The following is a 13,370-nucleotide window of genomic DNA, read 5'->3' on the forward strand; positions in this document are numbered from 1 at the left end:
GCGAGCGATGGTGTGGATATTACATTGGAAGTTCATCCTGGAAAATGATGGCAGCATTGTGTGCAATTCAGTTTAATCAGTGGTGATGAGGTTGGGCTGGTATATTGGGTATATGCCTTCAATTTGTTTAATTTGAGGAAACTTCAGGGCAGTAAGCATTGAATGATTAAGAACAAAGATAACAAAGTTGTGGAAGATAAGTGATGATGTAGTGGAAGTTGAGACTGCAGTGTTTCACGTGATACTTTCAGCATGTAGATGAGATGTGGAGGAGAGGGGAATAAACTTTTAAAAATTATCACATCTATGTTTTGGCAAACTTTATCTGAACTTCAATGTAACTTCTTGCTACAGTGCCAGATGGGGAAAGTATTGTTTTCAACTTGAGGGGATTAAAAGATCCCCACCAGAATACTGTTCCACGGTTAAAGATGGTGTAAAGAAGTTTAAAAACTGATTTAAAAAGCTGCTTGAACAAAGTTGTTTGGGCTGAAATGTGCAATTGGAGTTGAAACCTAACTCTACGTGCATAGCGTACCCCACTTGGAACCGCACCAAAACTTTTAAAGGTCTTCCATACTCTTTTTACCAATGAGATGTCCAGAACAGATGCTCTTGGGATAACTTTTATTTAATTTAAGGAAAACAATTCTGAAGTGTCAGTGAATGGACACTATTAAAATGTTACCATTGCAAATCACTTTGTTCACAGGTGTGGAATGGGACCTGTTATCCTCCAATAAATTCAATATGGTTCCCACTTACCACCTGCTAATTAAACCGGATACGTGATTACTTGAGATTTGCGGCTCACTGTTAACGATGGTCTTGTGTGGGTATGGCACAGATTACAATTGGTTGTCTTTTCCCCCACATTAGAATAGTCTATCCTTCGAGCACCAAGGCATGTAACTGGTCCACACGCACTGAAGGCTCCGCTGGGTGAGTTTCTCAATCCCATCTCGTTAAAGTAGAAGAGATTGAGGATGGAAGGCAGTCTTTCAAAGGGTCAAATATTTAATACTTTGACTACCCACTGATAATTACTTTCCACATCCAAGGTGCTTATCTTTTTTGTTTCAGGTACTTATCAATGACTTCCTCTTTGTGTAGAGGTTTGCAGGAATATATGTAGAGTATGTACTTTGTTCACACTCAACTAAACAGTGTGGATCACTACAAATTTGTAAAACACCAAATGCTGGAAGAACTCAGCAATTCAGGCAGCATCCGTGATGTAATTGACAAACAAGGTTCAGTTCCAGACCCTCAGTACCCCCAGGGTACTGACCCAGAATGTCTGTCCATCTCTCTCCACAGATGTTGTCTGACTTGCTACGTTCCTCCAGCACTTTGTTTCGCTCAAGATTCCAGCAACTGCAGTTCTTTGTGTCTCCAAGTGTTACAAATTTGTGTTTGATCCAGGGAGGAAGAAGGCATTGGCTGACCTCGGAGTCTTCAGCTCCCTTCACAGTAAAGGTCCTGTCCCAGTTCGGCTAATTTTAAGGCGACTGTCATAGTCATAGCAGGTCGCTGAAAAACCGGCGACTGGACTCCCCCTACGACAATGTCTATGACAACCTACCATCTAGTCGACGGCAAGCTACCGACAACTTAGTCGTCGCGACTTAGGACGTCCACCTATGACCGCGCCTACGACAAGCTACGACAACCGAAGTCAACCTACCTCCACCCTCGACAAGCTACGTCCCTGTCGGTCACAACTGATGACAACTGTGGCCATTTCACATAATTTTGGCGCCAAATGGGTGTGGGTGGGGTTTCCAATCATTCTGCATCATGACTGCCATGGAGCAACATATAATGGCATTGCTCTTACTAGAAAAACAAGCCCTGCTGCTTGCAACGGCCCTCATGCTTAAAATTCTGAAGGACAAGAATGGGGAAGTAGAAGCCCAAGAAGAGGTCTGTGAGGTTGAAGCCCTTGTCCCTGAAGAGACCCAGGTTGGGCCAGTGTGACAACTTGGTGACTGAGCTCCAGCAAGAAGATGAGGCTGCCTTCAGAAACTTCATTAGGCTACCCCCTGAGCTGTTTCAGGAACTCAAGTCACGGGTGGGTCCTCTCCTGGAGAAAAAGGAGACCTTCATGAGGAAGCCACTGGAACCAGGCCTGCGCCTAGCCATCACCCTCCACTACCTGGCATCAGGAGACTCCTACAAGAGCCTCTCCTACAGCTTTCTTATGGCCCACAACACCATCAGCAAGATTGTCCGAGAGACCTGTGAGGCCATCATCAATGTTCATGAAGATGAAGTCATGGACTGCCCTACTACACCAGATGAGTGGAAGTGAGTGGCGCAGGGCTTTGATACCAGATGGAACTTCCAGAACACATGTGGGGCGGTGGACAGCAAGCATGTGGCCATCAGGTGTCCACCCAATGGAGGTTCCATGTACTTCAACTATAAGGAGTTCCATTCCATCGTACTCATGGCTGTGGTGGATGCAAACTACAACTTCCTGTATGTGCACATGGGCACACCTGGCAGTGTCGCAGATGGTGGGATCTGGAGAGAGACCTCCCATGGAGGTCAAACACAAGCATTACACTGCATTGATAAGCCAACTCTTTTTGCTTGTCGTAGACATTGTCGTGGGGGAGTCCAGTCGCCGGTTTTCGGCGACCTGCTGCGCCTATGACAGTTGCCTTAAAAATCACCGAACAAGGCCTTAAAGATGTATATTAAATTTTATTTCAAAGAATTTCTAAACTAGCTCTACAGGTGACTGGATGTTGATCGTAGTGTTGGCTGTCCATTCCACGCTGCCTCTGTGTGACAATACAAGAGTGCAAAGTTGGTTACACTTAGCTGACTAATTTTCCATGGGATGCAGCTGAACCTATACTATCCAACCAAATGTTTAGCATGTTTTAATATCTGGTTCAATCAGAGGTGGTGGAGTGGAGCTGAATTCAGACTTGTACAAAAGATGTTGGACAGTGGCTTCAATCTTTCTCCGTGTTTACCGATATGAACAAAGATTGGCAATTAAATACGGATATTTGAGGTAATAAGATGCATGACCTCGCCTGTAGAAACAAAGCTGGATGTAACCTTTAGGGGATAGGGATCCTACTTCATTTTTACATTCCAGGTCTGTTTATGGAAAAAGTCTTGAAGCATGGACATTGAAATAATTCAACAATTCCATGCTAAAAATGGAGGAGCAGGCAGATTTTTGCCTCTATATTGTTTGGTGCTGTACCCCAACCATGGCACTTCTTTAACCTGCTTGTGATCCCCCCTTTCCCCCAGGCTGCTCCCTGGCTTCTTGAGTGTTTTGGAGTGTGCATTATCCAGTTAATCCATTTCTGCGGTGATACTTGAGTTTTGGCTTGACCTGTTAAATCTGCTTGTGAAGTCTTACTGCACGGCATCCTGGTTTGATGAACCCACTGCATCGGACGACACTTGCCTTCTGCATGAAGGATGGTTGCTGTGCTTCTGTTTTCAAAACAAAATGGATGGGAGAGTAGATATGATACTTAAGCAAAGATTTTGGTATAATTTGATTGACACTGGTTCAGTAAGTGAATGGATCATTAAAGGATTGGTATTAAACATTTGTGATCAAAGGTTTACCTGATGATTAAAGCTACAAAACTGCAAAAGAAAAAAAATGATGGCAGCTGGTACCGTGAGTTAGTGATATAAACTTGCAGCAAGAGGCAATATGCAAAGCTGTTTCCTGGTTGTGTCCGCTTTTATCGTCAATTATAAATGTCTTGACCAACACTGTAGAAGCAGCTGCCATGTAAATAAACATGGTTCCCTCTCACTGCAGTTACAGTGTGAGCAGAGTATTGAGGTGAATACTGGCTGATTCAGTTGCACATTGTGCTGCAAGCTACCAAATGAAGTGCTTGTCTATTTTGTAAATGGATGATTAGGACAGTGAAATTGACTATCTGCATCTAACATTTTGAATATTTGGAGTACTAATGCAACTGCTGCTGAACTAAAATAAGTTTAAATATTGAAGAAAATTATAACAATTATGATAGACTGTTAATAGACTCAACACTTTAACCTTTTGGATAGATGCAGCTTTTCACTGCTCCAAATTATTGCATTGCCAGTGGTGGTGTGTGCAGCCAAGGTACAGCTTTGTATAGATTTCTTTAGAAGTTTTGTCTAATCATTGCACTGTTCTGTTTGTCACCAATTACTTTTCAGGAAATGGTTAATATTCGTCACAGCTGAGGTAAAGGGGAAAATGTTTGCATTTTCTTGCAAATCTTCATTCAGTTGTTCATCATGCTGCAAGGCTGAAGATTATTTCAGTAGTTTGTTAATAATTTTGCTATTGAACATATTAGATGCATGTGTGGGAAGCTTGCAAATTCTTAAACTTCATCTCAAAGTAATTATGATAACGTTGTTTTAAAGGTGTGAATCTTTAATATATTTCAAGAATCCATGCTTTTACATCTAAGACATGATTGATTAATACTGCAATTTACTGTTGCTATTGCAAGCATCTTTTTGGATCTAGATATTTAAAATGTTGTACCTTGATCAACTTCCAATATAAGTTCAGGGAGCATGTCTTTTGTAATTTCAAAATGAAACAAGAATGAATGGTGGATTATTTGAATTTGAAATCACTCTATATCTTGTATCTGAGTTGTATTTAATATACACTTAGGACAATCCGATCTCTCTTGTAAATGTACACTGAATGCCGGCCCTACAGTAATACATGCAGCATTACTGCAAAATGGTTATTCATTTATGTTGTGTTGCTGACCTCCTCTTCAGATATCCTTAGGGAGGTCTTTACCAATTGGAATGTGTTTTCCATGTTTTACTTTACAAGATTCATTTCCCAAACTGGAGTGCGGCAGCTTTGTGATCAATCCTGCCTAATCTATACACGTTGATGGTTATCCAGTCCTGGTGTGGGGAAATGTCTTGGTTCTCGACACTTGTAAGTGATTAACACAATCTTTGTCTGTTGCTTTGGATAGATCCCAGCCCGGGTGACTACCAGCGGCATCCCGTCGTCTGTTCCTCGATGAAAGGGACTCACCATGGAGGGTGGACAATGCATGGCCGACGTCCCATTATAACCTTGAAACTCACGACCTCCCCCCCTACAAAGCCAACCAACAAAGTGAAGCTCTTGATGCCTTTAAAGTGCAGGAAGAAAACTTTAAAGTTTTTTGTTAGGAACATCTTCGCAAGGAGACCTTTTGCCTGACTGCAGTATAAAATACAAGTTAAAAGATTGCCCACAGCTTCAGCAGCAGGGCGGTTTTCTAAAGACGGTTTACAGAATTTACCGCAAATAGAATAGGTATCGCCATCCCTTCTCCTTCCATGATTGGCGTAATGTAGCCTTTTATTACTCTATTGTACAACGTAGACTATACCTGGTTTCAATATTTTGTATCGCCCTTCTAAATTTGACAGCAGCATCAGTATAGATAAGTAGAATGGTGTCCTGCCTTTGTCTGTGATGCTCTAGAGGTCTGAAAATCTGAAATGAGAATTGACTGACTTGAAAAATCCTGTCATACGTAGGGTTGGCAGTGAGTGTTTGTGAATTTAAAATGCAGCTGCTTTTATTTAAAAGCTTTTTCCAGTCTTTTTGTATTAAACTTGAGTTTAAAAATGTTTTTGGTAGTACACTGTAACAATTAATGTTTTTTGGTTTAGTATCTAGATTTGTTTGCACACTTTTTAACTTCCACATTTTATTTTTGTCATGAAACCTGAATGCTGATTGGTGCCAGTGGCCATTTGGCATCATGTGGAAGACACTGACAACTGATGGGGAAAATGGCAGTGCCAAGGCTTATCAAAAACTGTGACCTTAAAAATGAAAATGTGGAAGAATAAAGTTTTTTTTAAAAGTTAAGGTAAAGCTGTGTTTTGGTGAATTATTTTTTTAATTTCTGATTAGTGTTGGTACCGAGTTTGTTCTCGGGATTCCCTTTCCTAAAGATTTGTAGCATCTCCATTAATCACTTAGGCATAGCAAAGCCTTTTAAACAGCTGTGAAGGATTTGTACAGTTAAAATGTGAATTCTGCCATTAGCTTAGGGGGGTGGGGGGGGCTGGTGAAATTTTACATTCCAGTGCGCAGCTTCTAAACCTATATCTTGATTTTGTTTCTAAATGTTTACACGTGACAACAGTGACTACAACTCAAAAGTTTTTGAAAGCCAACTAGGTTTCAGCTTAAAATGGAGTTTTATAATAATTCTTGGCCATTGGTATAGTTTCAGGCAGCTGAAGGAATGGAGGAAGTTCAGCCTAACATGGATGTGTGTGTGTGTGTGTGTGTGTGTGTATATGTGCGCGTGCTTCATCCTATGCACAGTCTAGTCCCTTTTTTTGTTCGTAACAGCCGGGTTTGTAATTCACTTCAGCCTTTTGGGAGGTCGCATGGATGGGCATCTGGATGGGCCTCACCATGTGTGCATGCGCACGCACTGACGTGTTAAACAGGAGCACAGCACGGCTGCCATTGCTACCCCCAGACTCCCCCTTTTGTTTCAGCAGTCCCTCGGTTTTTATTTTGTAAATATATGTATGTGTGTGTGTGTGGTTAAATTAATGTTTTCCCCTAGAGGCTGAGACTTGAGAATCAATGTTTTCTTTCTAACTGGTGGTGCCTCCAAGGCAACGGGCTCTTCCAACTTTTATTTTGTGTGGATGGACCATCAGAATCTCAGGTGGCTGGTTTCCCCTCTAGAATGTCTGTGTATAACGTGTGATGCTAACAAATGCTGGTAACCTATTTGTATTGCAGCTGTATTTGTGTACTTTAAAAATGTAAATAAATTCATAATAACTTGTAATGGGTTCTCCTGTTTTGTTCTAAAATTCTATGTTGTTGGAATCTTTATCATTTATATTTTTGGGTTTTTAACTTGACGAGCTAAACTGATGAAGGGTCCCAAGGTTTATAAGATCCCAGGAATGATTGGGTTAACATATGACGTGCGTTTAGCGGCGCTGGGCCTATACTCGCTGGAGTTCAGAAGGATGGGAAGGGATCTCATTGAAATCTACCTAATAATGGAGGTCCTGGAGAGTAGATGTGGAGATGATGTTTCCACTACTGGGAGAGTCTAGGACGAGAGGGCACAGCCTCAGAATAAAAGGATATACCTTTAGAAAGGAGATGAGGAAAAAAAAAATTTAGCCAGAGGGTGGTGAATCTGTGCAATTTATTGCCAAATCATTGGGTATTTTTAAAGAGGAGATTGACAGGTTCTTGATTAGTAAGGGTGTTAAAGGTTACTGTGAGAAAACGCGAGAATGGGGTTGAGAGGGAAAAATAGATCAGCCATAATTGATTGACGGAGTTGGCTCGATGGCTGAATGGCCTAATTCCGCTCCTATGTATTAGCTTATTGTCACTTGTACCGAGGTACTGTGAAAAGCATTTGTTGCGTGCTAACCAGTCAGCAGAAAAACAATACATGATTACAATCGATCCATTTACAGTGTAAAGATACATGAGAAGGGAATAATGTTGCTATTGAATCAGCCCAGGTAAAGCCAGCAAAAATCAGGGATAGTCCGAAGGTCATCAAAGAGGTAGATAGTAATCCAGCACTGTTCTCTGGTTGTGGTAGGATGATTCAGTTGCTTGATAATAACTGGGAAGAAAATGTCCCCGAATCGGGTGGTGTGCGTTTTCACTCTTCTCTACCTTTTGCCTGATGATAGAGGTGAGAAGAGCGAGTTGCCATGGTACGACTCGACCGTGATTATGCTGCTCGCCTTGCCGAGACAGCACGAGGTATAAATGGAGTCCATAGATGGGAAGTTGGACCGTATGAAGTTATGGCCTGAAACTCCACCTCTGCATATTCCCCAGAGATGCTGCCTGACCCGTTGAGTTACTCCAGCACTCTGTGTCCTCTTGAGCTTAACACCAAGTTGGCTGTAATTAAAATTTCGAAACTTGATTTGTGTGGCATTAGAAGCCTAGATCTTTGCCATCTCGAAATTATATGAGAACACCTACAATTTATGGATAATTAACGCTTCATCTGCATGAAACAAGTTGTGGGCTAGTATGCATCTGGAACCAAATGATCATTACTGAGCCATAACTTTAAACCCTTTTGTTTCCCCTAGATATGTATAACCAATGGGTGTAGTAATGTGTTTCCCTTTGCCGGTACAAACTGTGGTGTCACCTGGCTAAATTAGCTTACCCCTGGAGAAATGACTAAGTGAGTGAGAATAAGTATTATTGATCGTTCAAATAGATTATTTTTATTTAATAAGCTATTTTCCTGCACTATGATTACTAACCTTTCTGCCAGCAATCCTTGCATCTTGTGTAATTGACAACCACTCTTACCAAAAGCACTTGTATTGATTAAAAAATTGTTCAATAATAACATTGCTAGTTGGAGTAGAGGGCATTGCATTAAGGCGAGAGGGGCAAAGTTAAAAGGAGATGTGCAGGGGGATTTTTTTCTTTTTACGCAGAATGGTGGGGTGCCTGGAACGTGCTACTGGGGTGATGGTGGAGGCAGATGTGATAATGGCGTTTAAGATGCTTTTGGATAGGTACTTGGATATGCAGGGAGGGATCACATGCAGGCAAAGAAGATTAGTCAAACCCAATTTCCATCCTGCCCTTAAATATACCTGGACTATCTCTGACATCTCCCTCCCATTTCTGGACCTCACCATCTCCATCACAGGAAACAGACTAGTGACGGACATTTACTATAAACCCACTGACTCACACAGCTATCTGGACTACACTTCGTCCCACCTGGTCCCCTGCAAAAAGTATATCCCCTACTCCCAATTCCTCCGTCTACGCCGCATCTGCGCACGGGATGAGGTGTTTCACACTAGGGCGTCAGAGATGTCCTCATTCTTCAGGAAACGGGGCTTCCCCTCTTCCATTATAGATGAGGCTCTCACTTGGGTCTCTTCTACATCCCGCAGCTCCGCTCTTGCTCCCCTTCCCCCCACTCGCAACAAGGACAGAATCCCCCTTGTTCTCAGCTTCCACCCCACCAGCCAGTGGATCCAACAAATCATCCCCCAACATTTCCATCACCAACGGGACCCCACCACTGGCCATATCTTCCCCTCCCCTCTCTGCGTTCCGCAGAGACCGTTCCCTCCGTAACTCCCTGGTCCACTCGTCCCTTTCTACCCAAACCACCCCATCCCCAGGCACTTTCCCCTGAAACCGCATGAGATGCCACACCTGTCCCTTTACCTCCCCCCTCAACTCCATCCAAGGACCCAAACAATCTTTCCAGGTGAGACAAAGGTTCACCTGCACCTCCTCCAACCTCGTCTATTGCATCCGCTGCTCTAGATGTCAACTTATTTACATCGGCGAAACCAAGCGCAGGCTCGGCGATCGCTTCGTTCAACAGCTGCGCTCGGTCCGCGTTGGCCAAACTGATCTCCCAGTGGCCGAGCACTTCAACTCCCCCTCCCATTCCCAGTCTGACCTTTCTGTCATGGGCCTCCTCCAGTGCCATAGTGAGACCCACCGGAAATTGGAGGAACAGCATCTCATATTTTGCCTGGGCAGCTTGCAGCCCAGTGGTATGAACATTGACTTCTCCAACTTTAGATAGTTCTTCTGTCCCTCTCTTCCCCTCCTCCTTCCCAGATCTCCCTCTATCTTCCTGTCTCCACCTATATCCTTCCTTTGTCCCGCCCCCCTGACATCAGTCTGAAGAAGGGTCTCGACCCGAAACGTCACCCATTCCTTCTCTCCTGAGATGCTGCCTGACCTGCTGAGTTACTCCAGCATGTTGTGAATAAATACCTTCGATTTGTACCAGCATCTGCAGTTATTTTCTTATATTAGTCTAACTTGGCATCATGTTCAGCAGAGGCATTGTGGACTGAAGAGCCTGTTCCTGTGCTGAACTGTTCTATGGATTACCGATCTAATTTTAAATACGCCTGGTATGCATTAAAGCATTATGCAGTATTTAAATATTTTGTTAAATATTGCATTAACATAGATTATTGAAAAATGTGTCTTGAGTCAAGACCATGAACCATAAAGCATCTGTTAAGGGTGATTGTCACTGCCCTTGGCTACTTTCATTAACTCTTCTCAAAAGTGGTAAATGACTCATACAAACTGACCACATAAAATAATTTAAAACACTTCTTGTTAATTTGTCTGTGTGATTTTATATTCATAGTGCGATTTTTATTTGTAGACAAGAAGGTGCTGGTATGCATATCATTTAAAAATAAAGCTACAATTATTGGCAGCTTTTCAATATGACCCTCTCTTTTTTGATTTTGTGACCAATCAACTTCTAATTTAATGAACTGATACCAAAAATGTATAAAAATCAACGCATGGTGACACTAGCGACTGCAGCTGCTGTTACCTTGAGCAAACACAAAGAACTGGGGAAATGGTGCTGAAATATGGCTGCTGCATTTGTGGGTTGTTCAAAAAGAATTTCTGTACAAACCTGACAATACAGAACCATTGAACTCGGGCAGCATCTGTGGAAGGAATGGACAGACAATCCTTTGAGTCGGGACCCATCTTCAGAATGTTCCGGAACGTCGCCTGTCCATTCCCTCCATAGATGCTGCCCGACCCGCTCAGTTCCTCCTCCATTTTGTGGTAAAATCCACACGCTTTAAAAATTAAACGTATGAAAAAATGTTAACTTTTTATAGGTGCCGTCACAAAGAAGCGGTGCACGGTTCATTCAACACCGTTCCATTCTTTGGAGTATCCTTTTCCTTCACGTAGTCCAATCTATATACTAAAACTCTTGTTTGTTATCTTGTTAGTGACTGAACTTCAGCCAAAACGGTACATGATAGCACGACAATTTTAGGCCCACCTTACTCACCATTGTCACTTTAGTGATAATGCAAGTAGTTTTATTGAAATCGGTGTTATATTTTTTAAGTAATTCACATTTTGAAGTTTAAAAGGAGGGGAGGGGGGAGTGAGGGGAGAGGGGAGGGGGGGGTTGAGGAGAGAGGGGAGGGGAGGGGAGGGGGGGAGGACAGGGTGCTGCACCAATGCAGGAGAGGTTCAGGCCCAACGGGTCCACTTTGTCCAGTACTTAACTAAAGATGCAGAATGTAAACTTAGGTCGAATACAAGTGATGTATGTACCTCCTGGAGCACTGTAATCTCAACACATTACAATTTAAATCCCCAGAGTTAATTAGTGAAATCATACACCTGATTGCTAATCAGTATTGGGCAGAAATATCTTAATGTCAAAATGAAATGCTTCAATTCGGTGAAAATTGATTGTGTGGGAATGAGGGTATCAAACGGCTGTATACAACGTCTATGTTCTGTCTGCAGTGTTTACCGTCCGATTCTGCTATGTACAGAGCTTGCAAAATGTAATGTGTAAGAAGGAACTGCAGATGCTGATTTAAACCAAAGATAGACACAAAACGCTGGAGTAACTCAGCGGGACAGGCAGCATCTCTGGAGAGAAGATGGGTGACGCTTCGGGTCGAGCCCCTTCTTCAGACTGGTTAGGGATAAGGGAAATGAGAGATGTAGACGGTGATGTGGAGAGATAAAGAACAATGAATGAAAGATATGCAAACTAGTAACGATGATAAAGGTAACAGGCCATTGTTAGCTGTTTGTAAGGTGAAAATGAGAAGCTAGTGTGACTTGGGTGGGGGAGGGATAGAGAGAGAGGGAATGAGAAATCAATATTCATACCACTGGGCTGTATGCTGCCCAAGCGAAATATGAGATGCTGTTCCTCCAATTTGCATTTAGCCTCACTCTGACATTGGAGGAGACCGAGGACGGAAAGATCTGTGTAGGAATGGGAAGGCGAATTAAAGTGTCCAACAACCGGGAGATCAGGTTGGTTCACGCGGGCTGAGCAAAGGTGTTCCGCGAAACGATCGACCAGTCTGCGTTTGGTTCGCCGAGCTAATGATGGCCAAGCTAGGGTACTGTCCGATTCACCTCTACTCCATTGTGGACATTGGACTTTGTCTATAGAACTGATGCACTACAATGCTGAGAACTATATTCTGCATTCTATCTTCCCCATCACTCTATTGCAATGGAGTTTTACCTGATTATCTTTATTTAGTTTTAGCGATACAATGTAGAAACGGACCCTATAGCCCTCCGTCTATGCTGACCAGTGATCTGAATACACTAGTTTTATCCTACACACTAGGGACAAATTTACAATTTTACAGAAGCCAATGAACCTACAGGCCTGTACTTTGGAATGTGGGAGGAAACTGGAGCTCCTGGAGAAAACCCACTCAGTCACAGATGGAACATACAAACTTGGTACACACAGCACAGGATCGAATCCGGGTCTCTGGCGTAGCAAGACAACAAATCTACTGTTGTGCTAGTGTACCGCCCCAAGATATAGTATCTGATCTGATTGGATAGCATGCAAAACAAATCTCTTCACAGTACCTCCATATGCGTGACAATAATCAACATAAGCCTAAGTATGAATGAAAGATATCGCTGTTTTTATATAGATGTTGGCATAGCTCAGCCTTGCAATCCACTTTCTTCAAAAATGTCCGTCATTGTTTGATCAGAGGTCCACCTGAGCCCTCAACTTCATTCAGTCGGGGGATGGGAGAATTTCCCTCTGCAGATGCTGCATTTTACATCAAGTCTAATGAATGAATATTAAAACTGGTACTGTGGAAGTGAGGCTGGATTGTGAATGGGCAGGAGCTGACAGCAGCCATGTCAAAGCAAGCTTTGGGGTTTAACCTTTTAATCCCAAAATATAATAAGATTAGATTAAGCCCCTGATTTTTACAGCATAGCTTAGATAAAATGGCCGCAAGTTGATCTCGGTATTGCTCCACAAATTGCTTCCTCATGGGGCGGCAGAGAGGCTGCCTCACAGTGCCAGAGACCGAGGTTCGATCCTGACCTTGGTTGCTGCCTGTGTGGAGTTCGCTAAATCAAGATGTTACCATTTCAGCTTGAGTTTGACATTGATTGCTAAAGTCTATTCATGGAGGCAGATCTTCATGAGTTTATTAGTGTAGAACACATTTGTACAAATGTTCAATTGCCTGAAATAAAGATTTGTAAATTTAATAAGATTCTTTAAAAGCCGTTAGAAAAGCCTGACGCAATTCTCATTGAGTTAAAAGTTTGAAGCAGCGCGTCCCAACTTGCGGTGACTGCATTACATGCAGGGAAATGGTGCAAAAATATATCTGTTCTGGATGAGTGATGTAAGTGGGAGATCTCTGTCTGACAGTCAGGTCCCTCAGAGAGGCTTGAGTGAAGATTAGTGATTAAAATAGATGTCCAGTTCAGTGGAAGGTATTACAAAATGCTGGAGTGACTCAGCGGTCAGGCAGCATCTCGGGAGAGAACG

At 42.7% G+C, this 13,370-nt stretch overlaps 1 protein-coding gene across 2 annotated transcripts in view; it reads left to right on the top strand.

Moving 5' to 3' along the window:
* The window catches only part of LOC144594495 (casein kinase I), a 38,349-nt gene extending 31,548 nt beyond the window's left edge, over nt 1-6,801 (top strand). Inside the window, exons 9-10 of one of the 2 annotated variants that reach the window (XM_078401091.1) lie at nt 880-942; nt 4,995-6,801. In XM_078401091.1, coding sequence (XP_078257217.1) covers nt 880-912 — 33 coding nt within the window. In that variant the 3' untranslated portion in view covers nt 913-942; nt 4,995-6,801. The remainder of the gene's footprint in view (nt 1-879; nt 943-4,994) is intronic. The other variant, XM_078401090.1, reaches the window with a different exon arrangement.
* The last annotated feature ends 6,569 nt before the right edge of the window (nt 6,802-13,370 follow it).

The sequence above is a fragment of the Rhinoraja longicauda genome, chromosome 6 (genome assembly GCF_053455715.1).
Source record: "Rhinoraja longicauda isolate Sanriku21f chromosome 6, sRhiLon1.1, whole genome shotgun sequence".
In the NCBI taxonomy this organism is placed as follows: domain Eukaryota; kingdom Metazoa; phylum Chordata; class Chondrichthyes; order Rajiformes; family Arhynchobatidae; genus Rhinoraja; species Rhinoraja longicauda.